The sequence below is a fragment of the Chlamydomonas reinhardtii genome, chromosome 16, assembly GCF_000002595.2.
Source record: "Chlamydomonas reinhardtii strain CC-503 cw92 mt+ chromosome 16, whole genome shotgun sequence".
NCBI classification, from domain to species: domain Eukaryota; kingdom Viridiplantae; phylum Chlorophyta; class Chlorophyceae; order Chlamydomonadales; family Chlamydomonadaceae; genus Chlamydomonas; species Chlamydomonas reinhardtii.
In genome coordinates, this window is record NC_057019.1 from 2,194,001 (window position 1) to 2,218,200 (window position 24,200).

At 63.8% G+C, this 24,200-nt stretch overlaps 5 protein-coding genes across 5 annotated transcripts; 1 reads left to right on the forward strand and 4 right to left on the reverse strand.

The window, feature by feature from the left end:
- Position 1: 1 nt before the first annotated feature.
- Positions 2-1,908, reverse strand: CHLRE_16g658400v5 (uncharacterized protein). The gene is made up of 3 exons (XM_001697860.2): positions 1,631-1,908; positions 1,185-1,280; positions 2-934 (listed from the first exon to the last, which is right to left on the reverse strand). The coding sequence occupies exons 1-3, from the start codon at positions 1,793-1,795 to the stop codon at positions 830-832; spliced, it is 366 nt and encodes a 121-aa protein (XP_001697912.2). The 5' UTR covers positions 1,796-1,908; the 3' UTR covers positions 2-829.
- A 109-nt stretch (positions 1,909-2,017) lies between these two features.
- CHLRE_16g658450v5 (uncharacterized protein) lies at positions 2,018-5,198 on the reverse strand. The gene is made up of 7 exons (XM_043070942.1): positions 4,995-5,198; positions 4,785-4,876; positions 4,291-4,473; positions 3,888-4,062; positions 3,323-3,492; positions 2,949-3,051; positions 2,018-2,609 (listed from the first exon to the last, which is right to left on the reverse strand). The coding sequence occupies exons 1-7, from the start codon at positions 5,011-5,013 to the stop codon at positions 2,434-2,436; spliced, it is 918 nt and encodes a 305-aa protein (XP_042915584.1). The 5' UTR covers positions 5,014-5,198; the 3' UTR covers positions 2,018-2,433.
- A 54-nt stretch (positions 5,199-5,252) lies between these two features.
- Positions 5,253-11,228, reverse strand: CHLRE_16g658526v5 (uncharacterized protein). Its single transcript, XM_043070943.1, has 8 exons — positions 10,924-11,228; positions 10,358-10,593; positions 9,567-9,726; positions 9,071-9,181; positions 8,763-8,818; positions 8,166-8,258; positions 7,530-7,719; positions 5,253-7,099 (listed from the first exon to the last, which is right to left on the reverse strand). Exons 1-8 carry the CDS (start codon positions 11,189-11,191, stop codon positions 6,117-6,119), a joined length of 2,097 nt encoding a protein of 698 aa, XP_042915585.1. The 5' UTR covers positions 11,192-11,228; the 3' UTR covers positions 5,253-6,116.
- A 54-nt stretch (positions 11,229-11,282) lies between these two features.
- Positions 11,283-13,848, reverse strand: CHLRE_16g658600v5 (uncharacterized protein). Its single transcript, XM_001697862.3, has 6 exons — positions 13,563-13,848; positions 13,380-13,445; positions 12,974-13,120; positions 12,639-12,743; positions 12,293-12,385; positions 11,283-12,110 (listed from the first exon to the last, which is right to left on the reverse strand). Exons 1-6 carry the CDS (start codon positions 13,696-13,698, stop codon positions 11,974-11,976), a joined length of 684 nt encoding a protein of 227 aa, XP_001697914.2. The 5' UTR covers positions 13,699-13,848; the 3' UTR covers positions 11,283-11,973.
- Positions 13,849-13,958: 110 nt separating this feature from the next.
- CHLRE_16g658650v5 (uncharacterized protein) lies at positions 13,959-24,144 on the forward strand. The gene is made up of 25 exons (XM_043070944.1): positions 13,959-14,351; positions 14,455-14,718; positions 15,033-15,158; positions 15,446-15,652; positions 15,860-15,985; positions 16,157-16,260; positions 16,431-16,492; positions 16,792-16,990; positions 17,282-17,423; positions 17,598-17,654; positions 17,886-17,947; positions 18,239-18,341; positions 18,443-18,763; positions 18,887-19,120; positions 19,227-19,451; positions 19,586-19,966; positions 20,193-20,603; positions 20,768-20,954; positions 21,091-21,178; positions 21,300-21,554; positions 21,668-21,996; positions 22,134-22,456; positions 22,586-22,918; positions 23,063-23,200; positions 23,359-24,144. The coding sequence occupies exons 1-25, from the start codon at positions 14,148-14,150 to the stop codon at positions 23,467-23,469; spliced, it is 4,992 nt and encodes a 1,663-aa protein (XP_042915586.1). The 5' UTR covers positions 13,959-14,147; the 3' UTR covers positions 23,470-24,144.
- Positions 24,145-24,200: the final 56 nt, after the last annotated feature.

Consider the following 24,200-nt stretch of genomic DNA (forward strand, 5'->3'; position numbering starts at 1 on the left):
CGTGTGCATGAGGATTAAAGCGTGGGCAAAATGCAGGACACACCACCCCTGAGACGCACTACTCCGGTGTCATCCTGAGGCGCTGTCAATGTGTCGACCGCACACCGTGTAACCGTTGGAGCACGCAGCCCCACCTCGTCATCCGTAAGACATCCCCGTTCATAATTTGCTGGTCGCTGCAAATCAGGCCCAGTCCTCCACACGAGGCTTTTATACACACGCGTCGCAGTGCGGGGCTTGCAACTGCACCACCAAGCCGTGCAATGTTTTGATTGGCAAGGATGAGCTGGGCACTGGACAGGGACCCAAAGACACCGAAGCGCACGGTAAGTGAAACAGCAGTTACAGCCCCCATTGACGATCTTGAGCGCTTACTACCCAGACACAGCATGTACGAGACTCCTCACGGGACACTGGAACAGTGTGCGTGGACCCGTTGACAATTCACAGCCCCCCTAATGCGCCACACGAACATATACGCGCACGGCCGCAACTAATTTATATATGGAGTTGACGGCACGCACTAGTGTCAGAATGCCTGACCAGTCCATTAGCAACACCAACACATTGGTACACTTGCTTTCCAATCAGAAACGCTCTTCTATTGAACCAGCCGCGAGCTTTGGCGGGCGGTGGTGGGAGCGCGGGGCGTATAACTCTCCAACGGTGCCCCCTTTACAACTCTATATGACAGTACCAAACCTCCAGCATGGCCCCCACCCCGACCCGGCCAAGCCTGCTTCCTGAAACATACGCACACAGCGTGCGCGCCACGTGTCATGCGCCACATGCGCAATGCAGCTGCATCGCTGCGTCACCGTCGCTGCCTTTAGAGCTTGGACTCCTGGTCGGTCAGGATGACGATGTCGCTGGTGGGGTAGGCCACGCACGTCAGCACGAAGCCCTGCTTCAGCTGGTCCTCGTCCAGCATGTTCTGTGGCAGCGATTGAGGTTTGGAGCAAGGCAGGAAGGCAGGGAGGCGGCAGCATGAAGGACGGAAGTGTGGGGGCTGTGCAGGGGCACTGGGGCCGCGTGAGCCCCACCGCACGTACGGTTTCATTCGGGGATTCCCTCCCCGATGACACGCGAACCCCTCGACGGCTTGACCTGAGGCCTTCAATCCCTCCCTTTCCCCAAGTCCGGTGTGCCCCTGCCCAGCGCCTTGACGACTGCCTGCAGCCTACCTGGTCGGACTGGTCCACGGTGCCCGACTCCAGCTTGCCGCAGCACGTCGAGCAGCCGCCCGAGCGGCACGAGTAGGGCAGGTCCATGCCCGCCTCCTGCAGACGGCAGAGCAGCGCGACCATGGGCGGCGGTTGGTGTCGGGTGCCAGTACGAGTCACCGGACGAGTCACCAGAGCCACGTGGGCGCCGGGGCGCGCGCCGAAAAAGGTGTACCGAGGCGCAGGGGAGCGTTGAATGACCCGCCGTCGGCTACGAAGCTACGGGATGCTGACAAAGGCATATGGCAAGCGCGTGCCGAGTGCTAACTGGCGCGCAACACCCAACAGCTCCGGAAGTGTCGATGCCGCATCAAATCGCGCGCACGCGCACTGATACGCATCGCATCGCACCAATGTCGAGAACTCGTGATGAAGTAGCCATATAACATTTGCAATTGGCCGCTCACCTCGGCGGCATCGAGCAGGTACTTGTCGGCCTCCACGTCAATCGTCTTCTCGCCCTTGGGGGTCTTAAACGTGACCTTAAAGTGCGAGATGACGCGAGTACGCAGGGGCGCGACAGCCACGCGTGCCGGAGCGCGGGCAGTCAGCATAGGGCGACGCACGATCATGGCCATCACTGCGGTTTTTAAGTGGATAGAATGAGCTACAGCGTGGCGAGCGAGCACCACATAACTCGAATTATCAAGTAGTGCGCGGCTAAGACCAGTTGCTGCGGCTTTTCGACTTAAAGCGACCCAACTTTCGGGAATGGGCGCGCCGTACTGCTGCTGCGCCTTTTCGCGTTGAGGGGCCAAGCCGTTTTCATGGCGAGTCGCATGCTCGCCTGCTTCAATGTCCGTTACATTAGAAGGGCCGCACAGCCTGTGGAGCCAGTAACGCGACCGGCGCATGTATATTCGCGGCCACAACGGCGCATTACACCTCCTGCGGCTCGCTGCCAACTGGCGAAAAGGGTGCACAGCGTCCTCCAAGATCTTCAGTTCGCAGTATGTCGCTAGGTGCCGGTACCGAAACCCTGGCCGTTGACCCCTGCCGTCGACTGCCAACAGCCTCAACCTGGAAAAGCCCTAGCCTAGCAAAACCATCAATACACCTAAACGAGCTGCAAACACAGCACGACCACAACAAAGAATACGGCACGACGACAATCCCCCCAATCACTTCCTACACCGCTGCTAACACCACCAATCGCCACCACCGGCAAAGCATCTGCCTCTCAGACTGACGCCGCCATCCCTCGAGACCCTCAGTTGCCGTAGCCCCCGCGGCCGCCACCGCCACCGCCGCGCCGGCCGCCGCCGCGGCCGCCGCCACGACCGCCGGCTCCTGCCGCCGCCGTCGGTGAGGACGACGGTGGCCGCGCGCGGGGCTCCCGCTTGGGCTTTCCACGCCAGAACAGGCGCAGTGGGGAGCCAGGGAAGCCTGCGGGGTGTAATTGCATGGCGACGCGTGTGTGTTTGTCAGCATGCAGCATGGCTTGTCTGTTCGAGCCTGGTGGTGAGCATGACAACAAACTTGCAGGTGCCACCGCAGTCAGAGCCCGCCACGCATCTGCTCAGCCGCCCCACAAACCGCAAACCACAATCCAGTCCGTCAAGCCTTCCGAAGTAAACGCCCGTACGCCCCCTAGCAACGCCCCTAGCAACGCCCTTAGCCGGCCAGCCGAGTCCCATTTCTAACATAGTCCACAAGTCCTCTCATTGCCTCCCCCAAAGCAAGGCTCACAGCGCCAGGCCTGCCTCAGCCCCGCGCCCCTCTCACCGATGTTGTCTCGCAGCTGGCGCTCCATGTAGCGGCGGTAGTCGTCCGGGAACAGCTTCTCGTCGTTCACGAAGAACACGAACGAGGGGGGCCGGGCGCCGGCCTGTGGGCGGAGCATGAGAGAAAGGAGGCAGGTAGTAGGGGCGGGGAAGGAAGACGCACCCAGCATGAGTCCCCGCAGCCACCGTCCCAGTCGCCGGGACCCCACAGGCACCATCCCGCCCCTCCTAACCCCACGCCTCCTCCTCCTCCTCCCCCCCTCCCTCGCCGCCTCCTCCGCCGCCGCCTCCCCCCCTCCGCCTCGCCTCCTCCTGCACCACCACCTCGCCTCCACCCCCCGTCCGTTTCCCCTCCTGCACCTGCCCACTCCGCACCTGCGTGGCGTAGTAGATGCGGCCCTTGCGCAGCGAGCCGCGCTGCGTGGGCGGCGACTTCCACTGCGTGGCCTCGCGCAGCACCATGTTGAGGGTGGCGGTGGGCACGCGGCGGCGGTGCTGCGCGCCCGCGTCCAGCACCGCCTCCAACACGTCCTCCACGTGCCGGCCTGAGGTGAGCAGAGGGCGGAGGGGTAGGAGGTAGGTTGCAAGGTTACACCATGGGGTTGTGGGTGGGTGAGGCGGGTGGTGAGGTCAGGGCGAAGAGGTTGGAACTTGGATGGGTAGGTGGATACGGTAGCCAGGGCGGTTAGGGGGTTGGCCGGGGTGGCGGGCCGAGGGCGCGTGACACGTGGGTGCGGTCGCGCGGCGGCATGTGGGTCGGGCGGTAGCAAGAGCGCAGCGCTGTGTCAGCTCGACGGTGGTCACCATGGCGGCGTGCGGCCATTCGCCCTGCACCCCACAGCGCCACACCAGCCTCACGGCGCAAACCCATGCAACAATCCCGCAGCTGCACGACGCGTGCGCACTCATACCCGCACGGCGCACGGCGCTGGGGACCCACCGTAAATGGCGCTGGTGCATACCACGCTGGCCCAGGCGACGTGCCGCAGCTGCGTGCGCACGTTCTCCGCCATCTTCTCCACCGTCCACAGGCGCGGGTCCACGCGGTCCCACTTGTTCACCACCACCACCACCGCCTTGCCCTCGGCCGCAAACAGCTCGCTCAGGCGGAAGTCCTGCGGGGCGTGGGGGTGCAGGCCGCGGGGACGCAGGCAGAGCGTGAGCCGGTGGGAAGCACTGGCGTGTGATGCGGGTGTAACATGAAGGTACCGGTACAGAAGATGCTACATGAATGATGCGTCGCACCATCGACGGCATAGCCGGCTTCCTTTCCCTGCCCCTCATCACGCGCCTCACCACGTCCCTCCAGCTCCGCTTCCCCCGCCCACAGCCCCCGCTCGCACCTGCTGCGTGATGCCCTCCACCGCGTCAATGACCAGCACCGCCACGTCCGCCCGCCGCACCGCCCGCATCGCCCTGTCCACGCTGATCTGCTCCGCTCCGTCGGGCGAGTCTGCCACACGGCTGCGCTTGCGGATGCCGGCCGTGTCGATCAGCGTGAGCTTCTTGCCGGTCGGCAGCGTCACCTGTGCGTGCACGTGCGTGCGTGTGTGATTCGGGGGTGTTTTGGGGAGGAATTTGTGTATGGGGCTGGTATGGAGTGGCAACAGCAATGGATGGATTGCGTGACATAAATGCTTGCAGCCTGCGGCCTGCGCCTGGGCAACAGCTGCCGCAACCAATGCAAGTTGATTCGCCAATGCCCGCGAACATCACATATGAGCCCGATGGGCCCCAAGTTGATTAGACTTTGCGCCTGTGCCCACGAACGTCACACATGCCAGCACACGGCTTCCTCCCACACACGCCTGCCTCTGCCCCAGTCCGCCCTCCCCACCTTGGTGTCCACGGCGTCGCGTGTGGTGCCGCTCATGTCGCACACGATGGAGCGCTCCTCGCCCGCGATGGCGTTTAGCAGGCTGCTCTTGCCTGCGGTGCAGGTAGCGGTGGAGGCGGGGGCTCATGCGGTGGTGGTGGGGTCGCGAGGTGCAGTGGCCGTGCGGCTGTGTGTGTCCCTTGCTCACAGTGGGTTGGTGCCCTTGGTGGCCTAGGGTGGGCAGCCGCATTCCGTAGCAGTGATCAGCTGTCCGCGGTTCCGACATTAGTTCAGGCGAGGGGAAGCTGGGGATGGCCGCTTAGCATCTGACGCTTACTCGTTTAGAGTCTGACCTGTGTGGGGTGCTTCTGACTCGTGCGAGGGTCCTGCAGCTGTGTATCTGTTTTGCAATTTGTTGTTTGTCGGTTTATTACGTTATGTGGTTACGCTGGGGAATTTGGTTGTTCTCTGGGCGGTTACGCTGGGGGGAAAGGGTTCAAAGGGGTCTGTCATAGCACCTCGTGTCCATAAACAATGATGGGCTCTGCAGACCAGATTTAACACACAATCTGCGCATGGTCCGCTACTGGACCATACCCTTCGTCTCTGCTTCAAGGCAGACCACCCGACAGCGTCCTGACCATGCCTCCTCGCTCATGCCCTCCATACCCAATCCATGCATTCCTCGCTCTCGCCCAACCACCAGACACGCAGTCATTCTCGCCAGGGTAATGTTGCACAGCCGTGTCAGCACACGCACACATACACTCTCATCAGCATTTGTTGGGCTGTCAAGCCCAAGACAGTAAACACACTAATTAAGAGCGTCAAACACGCAGCAAGACCAGCGCACCAAAACCGTGTGCATCACAGCCTTGCTGCGCCATCGTTAGATTGGATAACATACTGTACAGTTGCGTGAGCATTGGTGCGCATTCAAGCAGCTATGGCAAACAGCATGCGCACCAAGCTCATGCGTCCTACACGCAGTGTCCTTCATTGCCTTGTTCGTTACCCCGTCAGCCAAGGGGCGTGCGGCAACCCTTCCGCTGTCCCAGCCCCAGCTTGCACGCTTGGCCCCTTACGCAGGAGCAGGCGAGCCCGCCCTCTGGTAAGGCCGCCCCACCAAAGCCATTGCGCCACGCCACGCCGCTGCACAAGGCCAGTGGTACCTGCCACAGTCAAAGCACCGCATGCCGTGCCTTCTCTGGGCTACACACCCTGTGTCACACTCCCTACCTCTCCCACACCCACACTCCCACAAGCCTGCTGCCCCATGACCACGCCTCAGCCCAGCCGCCGCCGCCCCCAACCACCCATGCACGCCTCCACCCAGGCAGCCGGCCAAGCCGCTCACACATACGATATGGGCCCCTCCAGGCTGCCCTCCGCAAACTGGCGCACGATGGGCTCATCCGTGGTGTCAAACTCCTTGACGCTGCCCTCCCACACCACCTTGCCCTGGTGCAGGAAGATGATGCGGTCAACTGCGCGCCGGATGGTGGAGTGCTGGTGCGTCACCACGATGTAGGAGGAGATGCCGCTGGGCTTGCCGTCCAGCATGGTTTCCGTGGCCTGGGCGTGCAGGCTGCGCATGAGGTCCTCGACCACGGTGGAGGCCACCGGGTCCAGGCCGGCCGTGGGCTCGTCATACATGATGACCTGCTCCACGTCAGTACGCACGTCGCTGACCACGGCGCGTGCGAGCGCCACGCGCTTCTTCATGCCGCCCGACAGCTCCGCCGGGTAGAGGTCCTCCACCCCGCGCAGCCCCACCTTGCCCAGGCTGTCCGCGACCAGCTCGCGAATCTTTTTCTCCGGCAGCGTGCTGTGCTCATAGAGCAGGAAGCCGACGTTCTCGCCCACGGTCAGCGAGTCAAAGAGCGCGGCGTTCTGGAACACCATGCCCACGCGCAGATGGGACTCTGACTCGTTGTCGTCTGAGAGCAGACCCTTGCGCTGCTTGCCCTGAATCTTTACGATGCCCTTATCTGGCTGCAGCAGGCCTGCCGCCAGGCGCAGCGTGGTGGATTTGCCAGTGCCAGAAGCGCCGATGATGCCAACGGCCTCGCCTCGCCGGATTTTAAACGTGGCTCCGCGCAGAATGGGCTTGTCACCAAACGACTTGTGAACGTCAATAAACTCAATGAGCGTATCCTCCTCAGCCTCGCCCGGCACCACGAATGATGGCGCCGTCACCACGCTCTGCCCCTCTGCCACTGACGCTCGTAGGCGTGTGCATTGCGAGTGCCTAAATTGAGAGGTTCGCGCGTGGCATGGCCGTGCCGAGCCCGCAACAACGCGAGGGCTAGAAGATGGCGCAGAAGTTGAGGCAACTGGAAAGCTACGCATTTGTCACAACACTACTTCACTTTTAAGTTCGACTAGCGAAGTAAGGAAAGCTGTGCGGACCGCGGCTTGAAAAGAGCAAGCCCGGCAACTGCATCACATCTGACACGGCTTGACTCGCTTTCCTCGGTGCTTTGCGCGCTGCCTTTGGGAAGCTGCACGCTGGCTGCTGAATATAACATGTCGCTTATCCACGGGCTTTTGGCTGAACCTGCTGGGGGAGCCAGCCTTACGTGCTGGACTCCTTGCTTCCACGCCGCTCAGCCCCCCTGTCACTCCCTGTCCCTCCTCCCCATTCTACGCCAGCAGCTCCTCCATTTACAGAGGCCCCTCTCCTTCAACCAGCAGCCCCTCCCAACCCCTCCAAAATTGCTTCCCTCCCCTCCCTCATACCCCTCCCAGACCCCCAAAGCTCACCGACGTTGGGCCGGCCCACAATGGCCACCGCCAGGGGGCGGTCGGGGTCGTCATCCTGCTCGGCGCCCGTGGGCGGCGGCAGCATCTTGGCCAACACGTCCAGCATCTCGCCGGTGCCGGTGCCGCTGATGGCGGACACGGCGTGCGGCTCCAGGCCCGTGGACCAGAACTCGGCCACCATCTGGTCGGCCTGGAAGGGAGGGTTGGGGCACGGGGGATGGGAGGGGGAGGGGTTGTAGATAACAGCCCAAACTAAACCGAACCCAATGCAAAAGAGCGAGGAGGGACGGGAGCTTAGGGGTTAAGGGGAGAGTGCCGTTGCACCAGGGTAATGGGCGGCAGCCGGCACGGAAGCATGTAGTGCACGTAGGACTGGCATGCGAGCTGGATCTGTGCAGCGCACTGTTGCCGTGAGGCGGTGAGGCTCCTGGGCTGCGGGTACCTCAACGTTCTCCGCCGTCCTCAACGCGCGCAGTGCCGCCCTGGCGCCAGCACCGACTCCCACGCCGTATCTATCACACCAAGCCACCTGATGTCATTCCTGCAGAAGCCCCATGAGCCGGCACGCGCCTGCCACGTTCCACCCCCACTGCATCCCACGCCCCCAGCCCGCTGCCGCCAAAGGCGCCAACCCACCTTGGCCACGTTCTCGCACTTGTTCACCGCCAGCAGCAGCGACTTGCTGGGGTGGTTGGAGCGCAGCCAGGACAGGATCTCCTCATCACCAGGCTGCAGGGAGCAGGACAGGCAGTGGGGCGCCAGGCAGTGGGGGTGCCAGACAGTGGGGGTGTCAGACAGGGGGTGCCAAACCACGGGATTAGGGACGGTGGGGGCACAGCCTCTAGGAATGAGGAGCCTATAGCCAGCACCGTATTGCGACCGGCTGCCATACTGCGAATACTGCAGCATTCAGGGCCCACACAGGGGCACCTGCCCGCTGCCAGCTCCCCGCGTAACACGGCTACTGCGGTCCAGCTACTCTAGCTATTTCACAGCCCGCCGAACGCCGCAGTGCAGTGTCCCCTCCGCACAGCCCAGCCGCGGCCGCTCCTCCCCGGCCCCCTCTGCATACTCGCCATCCGCCCCGCCGCGCAATCCGCCCCGCTGCGCCAGCCGCCCCGCTTGGGCCACCCACCCACTCGACCCATCCAACCCGCAGCCCACCTGTCGCCTCTCTGGGCCCCCAGCCCCCCGCCCCCCGGCTCCCCCTTCCCTCCCCCCTTCCCAGCGCACCTGCAGCCCCGCCTGGCCATCCACCAGCAGGATTACCGTGTCCGCCTCCGCCACACCTGCGGGGGCAGTGCAGGGGGTCCATCAGGCACGACACGATCCGAGGACCGCCGCCGTCCACCCGCCCCCCCTCCCGTGTCTTGCTGCACGCCCCTTCCACCTCATGCCGCAGCCCCGACAGCGCTCGAAACCTCCCTCGCTCCCCCTCATCCCATCCGCCCCTGCCCTGCCGTGCCCTGTTCTGCCCCCGCCACAACCTCACTCCCGCCGCCCTCCAATGTCCCTTCCACCACCCGCCCGCCCGCCCTCACCCGCCGCCGCCTGGCGCTCGATGGCCTCGGGCAGTCCCTCCGCGCTGATGGAGCGCATGGCCGCCTGCCGTACGTCCGGAGGCAGGCGAGTGGCGTCCGACATCAGGCCGCCTGGCAGCAGGCGAAGGGGAAGGGAAGAGGCGAGGCGGGGCGAAGGGATGTGTGAGGGGAAGGCGTGCGGGTGGAAGGCCAGCTCGATGGCCTGGTGGTCGCCGGATGCAACTTGCGCGCCGAGAACACTACTCCCAGTCGCCCCCATACGGCCATGTATCTTGGACCACATCCTTCGAACTCCCCCACCCTGCTGTGTGCCCCCACCCTGCTGCCCATCCCTTTCCAAGTCCACGCCCTCTACACCCAAGCCCTGAGCCCTATACGACTCTCATACCCTCACCAGTCAACCGCCCGCCCCACATCCTATCCTCACATGCCGTCCTCACGTACCGCCCTCGTGCCCCGCCCTCACGTCCCGCCCCCCACGCCCTGCCCGCCTCACCCGTGTCGATCATGACGAACTCCTTGTCCCCCCAGAAGGCGCGTGTGTACAGCCGGTCGCGTGTGACGCCCGGCTGGTCAAACACCACCGCCACGGAGGCGCCGGCGATGCGGTTGAACAGAGCCGACTTGCCCACATTGGGCCGCCCCACAATCGCCACCTGGAGGAGGGGGTTGCATGGATGAGGAGGGGGTTACATTCATGATTGATTAAGCAGAAGCGCAGCTGTAGCCAGGCACACTGGGGGAGGGATTGTTCTTGGAGGTTAGTTAGGGTGAGATGGGACTGTGCGCGGCCAGTAGTACGGTAGGTTGCGTCCGGGCGAGGCGAGCCATCCCTGCCCCAACCCCGGCCTCCTCTGCAGGCTCTCAGCACTGCGCTGCATCTGCCCACTGCAAAACACCCACCCAGCGCAAATCCCTCACCAGTCCCAGTCACCTACCCGTAGCCGGCAGCCCCACCACGCTGCACCCCACCGCGTCCGGCAGCCCCTGTTGCTGCTCCTCCCACCGCCGCAAGCGCACCACCAGCCCACATGCAGTGCACGTGCCTCTGCCTAACCGCTTTCCCGCGTCACCCGCCCGGTGTGGCCCCGACCAGCCGCAACTGCGCCCACACCTCATGGCCCCGCCGCCGTCTGCAGGCCGCCGCCGTATCCTGGCATGCGCGCCCCCTGCTCCTGCCCTCTCCCCATCCTACCTGACTCCATGAACTACTCCCTGGGCTTGCAATCATAACCCCACCCCACAGGAAAGCCCCCTCCACCCTGCCGCACCCCGCCGCACCCCCACCTTGGGCAATGCCTCATCCGGGATCTTCCGCCGCCGCTTGTTGCGCGGCGTGTAGGCGCCGTCCGGCCCGTCCGACAGCGACAGCCCGCCGTCGCCCGCGCCGGCGGCGGCGGCGCTGCTGCCGGTGACGCCGCTGCTGCGCAGCTGCGCCAGGCGCGCCTGCCGCGCGGCTACCTGCGCGGCCGAGGCGCCGAACGGCACCAGCTCGCTGTCCTCCTCGCCCTCCTCCGCCTCGTCTGCGAACGTGGCGTGTAGGGTGCGGGTTGTTGAGTTGAGGAAGAGAGGGAGCGAGGGGAGGGAGGGAGTCTCAAGGGGTTGTGCCTGGCTAGGGTTTGGGGGGAGGTAGCCCGGCCTGATGCCCCTGGGGGCGCCTGGTTTGTGCCTGGCTGACGCGACGGAGATAATCAGCGCACGACGTGGTGCTAGTGGCTTAGGAGTCAACTGTGGCAGCGCTGCTCCAACCCACGCTCTGACGGCACGGCAGGTTCGCGAAGCGGCGCCGGGCCTTTCGTGTGGCCAGCTTGCGGTTGCTCGACGCCTGTACCGCAACCTGGCACCCGACGCACCCTGGTCAAAGTCCTGGACGTTATCCAGCTTGGCGATGAGAGAAGCAGCAATGCGGTCAAACTTCGCGGCCTCCTCCTTGCTAATACTCTCCACGAATTCTATCGACGACTGCACGCGCACACTTCCGCGCGGCTGCTGTAGCGAGGATTTGTGGGCAGCCGCCGCTGAAGCAGGTGCTGAAACCGGCGCCACAACCACGGGCCTCGCTGTACGCGGAGCCAGGCATGGCGGCCGAGACGAGAGGCTCCCTAAAATTCCAGACTGCATTCTTGTCAATTCGACGTTGCAAATGCCTTTTGTATAATGGGTTCGAGAAGGTTGCTTCTGGGTGACAAATTGCTAGACAGAAACAGCGAAAGTCTTGCAATTTTGTGCTTTGCGTCTCGTCGCTTCAGGGCCTTGCCGTAAGCACAGCGATTGTTCTTGTAACAATAACTATTTATCCGAACATCAAATTCACGCGTGCAACACCGTGCACGTTTGGCACCATGCAACGCCGATGCACAACACCCACGGCCACGGCCCTCGGCAGGGCCCCTCGGGGACCTCCGTTGACCTCCTTGCGCCAGCGATGCTTCATGGCAAGCCTTGACCGCTGCTTCAAGCTTAAAGCAGGCGTCGCCTGTTTCAAGTCACGTGTCGAAGGGCCACCGTGCACGGATAGTAAACGTGTCATCCGCCATGGCAATTCAACCTAACCTGGAATGCACCGCCCTAACCTAACCTGGGAGCGGGCCTCTTCCAATGTGCTAATGCCCTCGAACTTGATCCATGTCATTCCCTCAAGCAAAGCCAGAGCATCACACCCGTCGTACGTCATGTACCTATCACGCGTTCAAGCTTGTCATGTCAAGCAATCCGCCACACCACAGCCGTCCAGCACACATCCGTTCTCGTACCGCTACGATACGAAAGGTGGCTCTCCCTGTCAAGCGGTAAAGTGGGCTGTGCAACCCTTAGGACAGGGCCATTCAAATTACGTCCATCTTGTATCATCATTGCCCTGTGTCAAGTTGTCAACTCATATCACTGGCGTAGTTGAGTACTACTCACAACCCGTGCGCCTGCTTGGCCACCGCCACGAACGCCTTGCGCACGCTCTTCACAAACGTCGCGAAGTCGTTGGTCCGGTTCACCTCCGCAGTCAGCTCGTCCAGCCCCGGCACCATGGGCTCACAGCGCGTCACTGTGAGCATGGAAGAAGCGAGACACAATACGCCCGGGTTAACCCAACGCCGCCCAGTGATAGCTGCGGGCCGACCGCCTAGGCAGGGGCATCGGCACGCACCCACCTGTCAATGAACAAGCAGCACGCAGTCCCTCGCACGGGCAGCACCACCCTACCCCGCCAGCCCTCGAGCGGCTCACCGCTGTAGACGTTGTCGGTGATGCGCACAGAGATGCAGAACTCGCGGCCCTGGTCGAACGCGTCAACGTCCGTCATCACCAGGCACAGCTCGTCTGCGAGGTCGCCAGTGGCCACACGTCATCTAGGTGATGCGGCATTGAGCAGAGTTGGCATGGTGAGACAAAGACAAGCAAGATGTGGGCCTACCTAGGCAATCCAACCTAGGGCAGCGAGCTGCGCCCGTCCCATGGAGTGGCCACCTAGCTAAGCGATAGGCTGCCCATGTCCTGCAACTGCAGCGCCTCTGGCGCCCCTGGCCAGGCCACCGGGTGCAGCCGCCACCAGGAACCCCTGGCCGCCGCCCACCTTGCCCGTGCCTGAACTTGAGGCTGAAGCGCTCTCCGAACAGCGCAGTGGCCCGCCGCAGCGAATCCAGCTGCTTCTGCTTTTGCCGCTGCCCAGCCTCCAGCTCTGCCGGCGCAAGCACACGGCACACGGTCAGAGCACGTCTCGTCAGGGTCTGAGAGCAGCGCAGTATGCCCCGGCGTTACGGCAGGCTTCAGCCCGTTCATGCTCTACAAGCCGAAGCCGAGTAGGAGCGTCGGTCAACATGCATAGGACACCCCAAGTGCATGTTTGCCTTTCGCACACTCGCGTATGCGCAACTAGTGCACCCCGTGCATGTGCACACCGAGCCCCACCTGCGGCCCGCTGGCGGTACTCCTCCTGCTGCCGTCGCAGCTGCAGCTGGCCCCCCTCCAGCCGCTTCTCGGTGGTCGTCACCGCGGAGCTGGCGCTGGCCATGGCCTCCTGCGTGCGAGCCAGCTCCGCCTCCTCGTCACTCAGGCCTGCAGGCAGTACCGTATGTAAAGTGGTGTTGTCGTATGGAGACGGGTCCCGGTCTTATAGTTTTGGTAGGCCCCGCTGCAAGCTCCCGACAGGCTAGTGGCCATAGCGACACTGCTGCATTGGCCGCGCGCGCCCCTCGTCTGCTGTGGCATTGCGTTCCAGGTTGTCGTGGGCTCTTGACCCCCACAACATGCCCACAGCCCCAGTCCCTCCCCACGTTCCCCACAATGTGCGCGTCCATACGCAGCAGATACTTACGCTTGCTTGTTTGCTCCGTCGCCACCTGAAGCTGGGCTTTAAGGCCCTGCAAGTTGTTTAGCTTGTCTGCAGCGGCACACGCGCGACAGCAGCACCAGGCGTGCGCCTGGTGTCAGCTGCCAAGCCGACGGGCCAAGCAACACACATAGTGAAGCGTCGTTTGCTGCGTTTCTCGCATCGCACCTGTTTGGTCTTGCATCAGCGCGAAGTGTTGGTCCTTGCGCTCCGCTGCTAACTGCACTCGGGATGCTGCCCAGTCCTGAACTTTTCGCCGTGTCCGGTTGAGTTCAGCCTCTAATTCGGATAGGTCTAGAGCCATATTGGTAAAGAAGAGACCGGAACGACTAAGCGGAGTAGGCACCGACGGGCGAACCCTTCTTGCGAGCTGTCAGCCCTGGTCAGCTTGTGCGAGGTTCCGTGCTTGTGAAAGACGCAGCCGTGGCAGCGTGGGTGGATGTGGCAGCAGATAATGATTAAGCTTGCGGAAAGCCGAGCGAACACGAATCCAATTCAAACAGAGGGGGCTTCCCATGCGCGACGAGTCGCTTCTTCTGCCCAAGCTACCGCAGATGACTGTGGCTAGAAGCTTACCTAGGTATTTAGCAGTTACAGGAACTAGGGCCAAGACGACAATAACGCGAACTACAGCCATCTTCTCTCGATCGTTTGCCCGCCTTGAGCCCGCTCCTCGCTGTTGAAGCTGTTTACCTAGGGGGCTTCGCGCCCCCATAGCATCAATTCTTGCCGGCCTAGGTGCATCTCGCTAACATGGCAGCAGACGGCAGCGCCATCGTTCACACCGTGGGCAGCAAGGTCTGGATCAAGGAGGAAAAGGAGGCATGGATCAAAGGAGAGGTCATCAAGGTGGAGGATGACTTCCTCGTGGTGAAGGCAGAGGCCTCTGGCGCGGAGGTCAAGTGCAAGTCGGAGGACGCGCCGTTGCAGAACCCGCACAACAACCGTGGCGTGGATGTGAGTGGGCTGTCTATCTCTTGGGAGTGCAATCGGCGCAGGCGGCGGGGTTTATGCGAGGGAACCAACGCCTGTTGCACCATCTTCTTCTTCGGGGATGCAGGACATGACGACGCTCTCCTATCTGCACGAGCCCGCTGTGCTGTGGAACTTGAACACGCGCTATGCGTACGATGACATCTACACCTACACGGGGACGATTCTCATCGCCATCAACCCCTTCGCGGCCCTGCCTCACCTCTATGGGGAGCACATGATGAACCAATACCGCGGCGTGGAAATTGGCGACTACGCACCGCACGTGTACGCTATAGCAGACGCTGCGTATCGCCAGATGCGCAAGGAGGGGAAAGGACAGAGCATCCTGGTGCGTGGCAGGGCAGGCGTGGAGGACCATGGGGTAACGCCCCGGGGTATGGGGGGTAGTGGGGTTTGCTGATGGACTCTCTAAAAGGAATGTGGGGCCTTGACCAGTGGTTCTTGCCTAGGGCAACGGCACGTGGCCACCGCAGCGCTGGCATAAGGCTCTTCGGCTGCCTTTCCTTTGAAAGGGATGCTGCGAGACGCTTGCATGAGTGCAGTTCCCGCGCGCGCATAGCTGCGCCATATTGCGCAGCCAAGTTGCGCAGCGTGACCTGCGGACGTGCCGGCTAACGCGCTGTGCGCCTGCACCGCGTGTAGGTGAGCGGCGAGTCCGGTGCCGGTAAGACGGAGACCAGCAAGCTAATCATGAAGTACCTCGCGTACATGGGAGGCTACACGGACGCGGGCGAGGCGACCGGCAGCGGCCGCAGCGTGGAGGAGCAGGTGCGAGGTGCGGGGCAGCATACGCGGTGGCGTGGGTATGGGCACGGCAGCAGGGGTGGGAGGCACCAAGAGCTCAGGTGTTGGAGGAGAGCTATAGAAGCGGTGGATGGGGTGGTGACGTCCAAGTGCTGTGGAAGTGTGTTGGTGGGGGGGGGCGCTCGGCGTGCAACGCAGGCGTGGTTCAGTCTACCAGCAAACACGGCACCGAACGCTGAGGGTCAGGGGTTTGGTACCGGGGTGGCAATCCTCGTGACCGAGCCTGAAGCGGCGTGTGCGCGTGTGGGCAGGTGCTGGAGTCGAACCCGCTGCTGGAGGCGTTCGGTAACGCCAAGACGACGCGCAACAACAACTCCTCGCGCTTCGGCAAGTATGTGGAGATTAACTTCAACGATAAGGGCGTCATCAGCGGCGCCGCGATCCGCACCTACCTGCTGGAGCGCTCGCGCGTGGTGGCCATCAACAACCCCGAGCGCAACTACCACATCTTCTACCAGGTCCGCGCAGGGGCAGCAGCGGCGGGAGCAGCAGCGACGGGGGCTTCTGGGGGTTGCGGCAAGCACAGAATGGGCTTGCAGGCCAGAGCAACGGGTTTGGGCGCAAACAGGGACTGGATCTGGGTCTTCTAGGGCGCAGCAGTGGTCCGCTTCGAGCCTGACTATGGACCTGGCGGTCTTACATATGTGGATGTGCGGTGCGTGCAGCTGACCGACGGTGCCAGCGCGGAGCAGCGGACGCAGTGGCGGCTGAAGACGGCGCAGGAGTACCGCTACCTGAACCAGTCCACCTGCTTTCAATTGCCCGGCACCGACAACGCGGAGGACTTCAAGGTGCGGACACGGGGCCTGGGCGCACGGGTGTGCCAGTGGGATGGCGAGTGTATGAAGGGGCATGGGTTCGCTCGTCTGACGCTTGTGCGGCCTGGACCGGTCCCATGGCGCACACTGCGTTTGAGTTGGGTGTAGCTGCCTCGGTCCACGTGTCTCCTTGCGTCGCTGCAGCGCACCATCTACGCCATGGAGCGCGTGGGCATCCCCACCGCGGACCAGGACGCCATCTTCCGGACCGTAGCGGCCATCCTGCACCTGGGCAACATCCAATTCAGGTGGGCGTGCTCACATCCGGAGAGGCCTGAAGGGCACATGGGGTGGAGACGGGAACGGGGCCACGGCGCGTGCAGGGCAAGGACTGCGCTGAGCTCGGGCGACAGCGCGGTTATGAATCTCCCGACACGTTGTGGTGCTGACGTGCTGCTCCTATGTCATGTAACACCAGCGCCGGGCCGGAGGACAGCTCGCTGGTGACGCCCGCCACGGAGGACGAGCTGGACGCCACGGGTGAGGGATGGGAAGAGGGCAGCAGTGCGAGGAGGGCGCTGGCGCGGAGTTGAGCAGAGGCACGGGAGGGGGGCGGAGGGCATGTTTCGAGGGTTGGTGAGGAGGGTGGCGCGCAGGGTTGCCCAAGAAGGCAGGCGAAGGGAGGAGACAGGGACCGCAGGCAAAGTTGAAGGACGGGACAAGATGCCATCGCGAACGGGCGGGAGCTTGGTAGCCAAACATTGGGGAGACACGGCTCGGGCTTTCGCCGCTCCGTACGATTGCTATGCCGACGCCCTGTCCTCCACGCCGCTACACAGCTGCGCTGCTGGGCGTGGAGAAGGAGGGGCTGCGCAAGGCGCTGACCACGCGCGTGCGCCAGACGCCGGAGGGGCCCATCGTGTCGCCGCTGGACGCGCGCGCGGCTGGCGAGACGCGCGACTCGCTGGCTAAGATCATCTACGCAAAGATGTTCGACTGGCTGGTGGGCATGATCAACTCGGCCATCGGCGAGGACAAGTGCGTGATGGGGGAGCGGGGGAGGAAAGGGATGGGGGTGGGCGAGGGAGGGCAGGGATGGAGCCACGTGACGGCGTAGGCAGGACTACCGGGTCGGGAGTACGCGGCTTGTTAAGCTGCGGCATGACGGATGGGCAGCAAGGAGAGGGACTAGGTTGGGGGCTTTACGTTTGAGGCTGGGCAAAGGGCGGCTGTTAGAACGCAATGACCTGAGCACATGGGTTGATGCGATCAGGAGCGCAGCGGGATGCAGGACGGTTGTCTGACGCCTGCCGGTCTCCGGTCGCACAGGAACTGCGCGGCGAGCGTGGGTGTGCTGGACATTTACGGCTTCGAGCAGTTCCAGTACAACGACTTTGAGCAGTTCTGTATCAACCTGGCCAACGAGAAGCTGCAGCAGCACTTCAACCAGCACGTGTTCAAGATGGAGCAGGTGGGGGCGGGGCAGCGCGTGGAGCCTGGGGAGGATGGCGCGGGGCCGGGCGGCGGGGCACACTGGGTTTGCGCGGCTGCCTGTGTTCGGCGGTCTGGGCATGCCCGGCATGCTCAAGAGCGTCTGTACTCTGTAGCAACCGGGCCGGCACGGGACGCATGTCGTTGCACACAGGCGGAGTATGAGCGCGAGCAGATCGATTGGAGCTACATCGAGTTCGTGGACAACCAGGTGCGGCTGCATGCGGGGTGGGGAGGGCGCAGTGAGGGCTGCTGGGGGGCGGCGGGCAGGAAACCGCAGCGGCTTGTTACCTTGATTGCAGTTTAACCTTTGTGCCCGGGGGCTCTGGTTTGGGCGGGCGAGCGACGGTCAGCCGATGCGGGGAGCACTGAGGAGGGGCCATGATGTCCCGCCGCTATCTTCACAAACGTAGCTGACACCGTCTTCCCCGAATGACCCCAGGACGTGCTGGACCTGATTGAGGGCAAGCTGGGTATCCTGGACCTGCTGGATGAGGTCTGCCGGTGCGTGCTGCGGAGCAGAGTGGACCGGGTTGGCGGAAGCGTGGGCGCGGGCCAAGGGCTGTGGCTGGCGGGCGGGCGCTGGCAGGCTGTGGGTACCGGCGGGCAGCGACATAGAAGGAGGCTATGGATCGAGATGCCGGGCAAGGATCATGCGATAAGAAGTGGGTGTGTCGTCACGCCGGCCATGGGGCGAATAGAGGCAAGATAACAAGGACAGGGCTGTCGTTTGACGTAGCCTCTGGACGGGCAGAGAGGATTCTGACACTTGGTGCTTTGCGGCCCCGCCTGCAGCTTCGTGGAGGCCAAGGGCAAGGACTTTGCGGAGAAGCTGTACACCTCCGGCACCTGCAAGGACTCGCGCCGCTTCAGCAAGCCCAAGACGTCCGTCACGCAGGTGAGCTGCACGCTGCCGCCGCCCCTGCCCTGCCGCGTGCACTGCTTTACCACGTCCGCATCTCATTGTTGTAACAACACCACACCTCCCAACCCCCGCAGTTCATCATCGACCACTACGCCGGCCCCGTCAAGTACGACACCGCCAACTTCCTGGACAAGAACAAGGACTTTGTGGTGCCTGAGCACCAGGCGCTGTTGTGCGCCTCCACCCAGTCCTTCACCGCGCAGCTGTTCGCGGAGGCCGCGGCGGATGCGGACTCGGCGCCGCCGGCGCCCGGCCGCCGCGGCGGCGCCACCAAGGGCACCAAGTTCAACTCGGTGGGCAGCCAGTTCAAGAAGCAGCTGGCGGAGCTGATGGTGCAACTGCACGCCATGGAGCCGCACTACATCCGCTGCATCAAGCCCAACGAGAGCGCGCAGGTGGGCGCATTCGGGGGCGGCGGTGCACCCATGCGTGTGCTGGTCTGTCGATCCCTATTTTCCTGCTTGGCCCAACAGCTCAAAATGCTAGTCCCGACGCTGCCCGATGTCGTGACCACGCAGCCGAGCGTGTTCGAGAACAAGAACGTGCTGCACCAGCTCAAGTGCGGCGGTGTGATGGAGGCGGTGCGCATCAGCTGCGCCGGCTTCCCCTCCAAGCGCCCCTACGGCGAGTTCGTGGACCACTTCTGGCAGCTGGCGCCCGACCTGCTCAAGACGGACGCGGACGATAAGGCCATCACCAAGGCCATCCTGGCCAAGACGAACGTGGGCGGCTACCAGCTGGGTCTGTCCAAGGTGCGAACCGCCCCTCTTTGACAGCGGTATGGTGGCCAGCGTACAGGCACGTCGTGTCTCAGCCTTTCTGTGACATGATCTCACATACTGTTGTCTGCACGCGCAGGTGTTCATGCGTGCCGGCCAGATGGCCCAGCTGGACAAGATGCGCACGGACACGCTCAACGCCGCCGCCATCACCATCCAGCGCTTCGCCCGCGGCGCGCTCGCGCGGCGCCACTTCATCGCGGCGCGCTCCGCGGTGCTCACCATCCAGTGCGCCATGCGCGCCTGGGCCGCGCGCAAGCTCACGTCGCAGATGCGCCGCGAGAAGGCCGCGCTCACCATCCAGGTGCGCCGCCGCCTGGGCCGCCGCTGTCGCTGCAGGCTGCCTTTCCGCGCCTTGCTCTGGTTGGCCCTGTGATGGGCGCAGGCCCGGCTGGCACCGCCTTAACCTCTCCCTGCTTGCAATCCATCACCCCGCAGCGGCTGTGGCGCGGCTACACGGCGCGCACCACCTATCTGGAGCAGCGCCGCCTCATCATGGCGGTGCAGTCCATGTTCCGCGGCCGCAACGCGCGCCAGCGCCTCACGCAGCTGCGCCGCGTGCGCGCCGCCATCACCATCCAGAAGCGCTGGCGCGGCTTCCAGGCGCGCCGCGACTACCAGCAGACGCGCAAGGCGGCCATCGCCATCCAGAGCGCGCACCGCGTCAAGGTGGCGCGCAAGGCGCTGCGCTCGCTGCGGCAGCAGGCGCGCGAGGGCACCAAGCTGCTGGAGGACAAGAAGGCGCTGGAGACCAAGGTGGCGGAGCTGCAGAGCATGCTGGAGACGGTGCAGAACCAGCGCAACGAGCTGCGCCAGCAGGTGCGTGACAGCTTGTGGTGCTATGCATTTATTGTGCACCTGTTGTGCTATGCATACCGGTTTGGGGGCGGACAGGGCCTGCAGGTATGGGGCGGCATTGGCCGGCCGGCGTGTCGCCTCTCTGCTGCTGCGATGCGGTGCATGGAATCGCAATGGGCTTGGCGCGGACATGTGTAAGCTGTGGTTGTGGATGCTCACTCACGCTTCGTGTGTTGCGGCGATGCAGGTCAAGGCCGAGCTGGCGGCCCGCGCGGATCTGGAGCGCAGCGTGGAGGAGATGAAGGCGGAGCTGGAGGTGGTGAGCCGCGGCAAGCTGGAGGAGGCCACGGCGGCGCTGGCGGCGGAGACCGTGAACCGGGAGAAGCTGGACGAGGAGCTGCGCGGAATCAAGGAGCGCATGACGGCGTCGGAGGAGGCCGCCAAGGCCAAGACGGCGGAGATGGCCACCGCGCTGAAGAAGGCGCAGGACTACATCGGCCAGCTCATGAACGAGCGCGGCCAGATCGACAAGAAGTTCCACGAGATGAAGTCCGACCTCATCACGCGCCTGCAAAACGCCTGCGCGCAGCGCGACGAGGCGCGCGGGCGGGTGCTGGAGCTGGAGGACCTCATGTCCAAGCAGAGCGAGGCGCTGCAGGTGCGTGTGTGTACGTATGTGGGTGCTGTGGGTGCGTGCTGGTTCGTGGGCATGCATGGGCACAGTCTTGTAGGCTTTGTGGCCCTGTGCTGCGGCGCCTCAGAAGCTGGTGGTGTCCATATCCCACTGACAAGCCTTCCACGCCATGCGCCTGGCACCTGCAGTCCAAGGATCGCGAGATTGCCGCGGCCACTGCTGCGGCGAGCGCCGCGGCAGCGGTGCAGGCCGTGCAGTCCGCCACCGCCGCGGCTTCCCCGGGCCCCGCAGCAGCGGCCGGCGCGCACGTGCCACCCACCTCGGCTGCCAGCACCATGCAGAGCATGCTGCAGAAGCTGCAGGCGAACGCGCCAGGTGAGCACACTTCCCCGACTGAAATCTGGCATTGCGGTGTGCGCGGAACCTGTGCCACGTCCTGAGTATGTAACGGCGGTGCTTCGGTTTCCGCTGGAATTTCTTGCCAACGCTGTGTGTGGTGCTCTGCTTTCAGGCGTCGCGCGCAACATGGCGGACAACATCAGCGGCCTGTTCAAGGACGGCGCGCCGGTTCGGCCACGCGGCGAGGGCGAGGAGATGCGGTGAGCTATCCAGCTGTACCCCTAGCTGCAGCCTCTGCACTAAACACTACCTGCGCACAGAGGCCATGGCCACGCATCATTCGGTGACGTCATTACGTACCACCAACGCCTGCTCCCACAGGACGCCAAGCATCAGCGGTGTGCCGGGCGCTCACCCCACGCCCGAGAGCGAGGCGGACCGCCGCATGCGCGAGGCGCAGCTCAAACAGGTGGCGATGCTGGCGGAGAAGCGGAAGGCGGAGGAGGACAAGCTGCTCAACGCGCTCATGGCGCCGCTGCCCACCGCCGGACCCAGCGGCACGGGGCTGCCGGAGGGTGTGGTGCCGGGCATGGGCTTCCACAAGGGGCGTCCCGTGGCGGCGATCGTCATCTTCCGGTGGGTGGCATGAGGCGTGCTGAAGACTGCAAGGTTCAGTCGTGGGCCGGCTTGATGGATGTCCTTCTGATGTGAGATGGCACTGAGGTCTGGGTTCCCATTGCCTCCCACAGGTATTGCCTCCACTCGCGCGCGTTCCAGGCCGACCGCACCGCCATCTTCGACCGCATCGTGTCCGTCGTCGGCCAGCAGGTGGAGAAGGGGCAAGAGGACAACAACTGCCTCGCCTACTGGCTGTCCAACACCGTCACGCTGCTGCACATGCTCAACAAGAACATCAAGCCGGCGTCGGGCGGCCTGAGCAAGGCGCGCGCCACCGGCGCCTCCGCCACGGTCGCCAACGCCACGCGCTCGGTGTTCGGCGCCATGTTCGGCAGTCGCAGCGGCGCCTCACCCAGCGGCCTGGCGCACGCAGAGGCGTCCATCCACGGCGGCGGCGTGGGTGAGTGAGCTCGCGGGCTCGTGTACCGGGTGCGGCGACACGCTGCTGCTCTGCATTCGCGTGCTTATCGCAGAGCTTCCGTACAGTGCTATTCTCGATGTTTCTGTAATTCAAGCGACTGCCGATGCTCTATGCAGGTGGCTTCAAGCAGGTGGAGGCCAAGTACCCGGCGCTGCTGTTCAAGCAGCAGCTGGACGCGTTCGTGCAGAAGATTTTCCCCATGATCCGTGACAACGTGCGCCGCGAGATCTCGCCCATGCTCAGCAACTGCATCCACACGCCCAAGCAGCACGGCCGCACCGCCGCGCGCCCCGGCGCCGCGGCGCCGGCTGGCGCGGACAAGGCGGCTGCGGGCGCTGCGGGCCAGCAATCGCACAAGTCGTGGACGGACATCCTGCACGTGTTCGACACGCTGCTCGCGACGGTGAAGAGCAACAACGTGCCGAAGGTGCTGGTGCAGGTAAGAGCTTGGCTCCGGCCGCCGCCACAAGACGTGCTGTCTTGTGTCGTGGGCACCGCGTGTCTACGCCCCCCTGCGTCTCAACACATTAAGCTACTTGCCCGGCACTGCTTTTCCCCCACCGCACAGGCGCTGTTCAAGCAGCTCTTCCGCTTCGTCAACGTGCAGCTCTTCAACCAGCTGCTGCTGCGCCGCGAGTGCTGCTCGTTCAGCAACGGCGAGTACGTGAAGACGGGGCTGGAGCAGGTGGCGCACTGGATCAACGGCGCGGGCGCGGACTACATCGCGGACTCGTGGGAGGAGCTCAAGTTCCTGCGGCAGGCGGTGACGTTCCTGGTGATCGGCAACAAGCCCAAGAAGAGCCTGGAGGAGATCACGAGCGACCTGTGCCCGGTGCTGTCCATCCAGCAGCTGTACCGCATCTCCACCATGTACTGGGACGACAAGTACAACACGGAGACGGTGAGACCCGCCGCCTGTTCATCTGTGCTGCTGTGAATGCGCCTGTATGTTGTTTAGCCGTCGCGGCTTGTGAGGCACTGATGAGTTCGATCGCTTGCATGCGCGCCGCCTTACACATGAAACCTGAACCTCGGCCCTCCGCAGGTATCGCCCGAGGTGCTGGGGCGCATGAAGCAGGCCATGGTGGACAGCAACAGCAGCACGTCGCACTCGTTCCTCCTGGACGACGACTCCAGCCTGCCCTTCCAGGCGGCGGAGCTACTCGCCAACATGGACGACAAGGTCAGCGTCGTGCCCCAGCTACGTCTTGTCATGCTCGGAAACACATGCGCAAATGGCCGCCAGACCCGCAAGGCGGCTTGTCGTGCACCGCTTACCGTGCATTGTTTACCGTTCCTGCGTCTCATGTGTCGCCACCACGTCTTGGCTCAACCCTACAGGACTTGTACGGCGGCATCCCGGTGCCGGACGTGCTGTCGGAGGGCGACGGCGCCGCATCCTTTGCCTTCCTGGAGAAGGAGCTGCGCTTTGCCGCGCCCGCGCCCGCCTAGCGGGGCAGCAGCTTTGGCACCGGAGCAAATGGCGGCGGTGCAGGTAGTGGTGATGCAAACGCGCACAACGGTCGCGAGCGGCGGCGAGCGGCCGCTGGGCGAGGGAGCAGAGCGAGCGAGCTGTCAGCGGCTGCAGAGCTGCGGCATTGCACTGCCGCTGTGGCGGGCTTGGCCCGTGCGCTTTAGCGCAGGGCACAGGCTGTACGAACACCCGGTTCATGTAGCTGGCTTGCAGCGGTGTGTGCAGGAGGGGTGCAGCAGGACCGCTTCAGGTACAAAGAGGTGTGACTGATTCAAGCGCTAGTAGGCATGGCAGTGGGCATGGTCAGCGTGTGGAGAACCGCAGGGGCAGGGCCGACGGCCCGGCGTGGCAGGGACGCCATCTGCGTTACGCGGCCGAGAGGCTGCAGCTACTAAAACTGTGACAAATGACGGAGCTGTGCTCGTTTAGGCCGCATTAATGTTTCGCTACGGCTAGGGATGGTCGTGACCTAGGTGTGTCGTGATGTGATGCAGCGGTATGCGGAAGGGGTACGTGCATAGGCGCACACAGGTGGCTTCACCAGTGCAAACGGTGACGGGAGGGGTGGCTCGCGACAACAGTGTGGTACGTATGTCGTGCGAAGGGCAAGCAAGGCGGGGCTTGCAAGGCTGCAAGTGTAAACGGCTTCCTGGCGCTCGTGGCCTCCGGTCAGGTCCGTAGAATAAGGAGAGAGGATTCTAACGTAGCC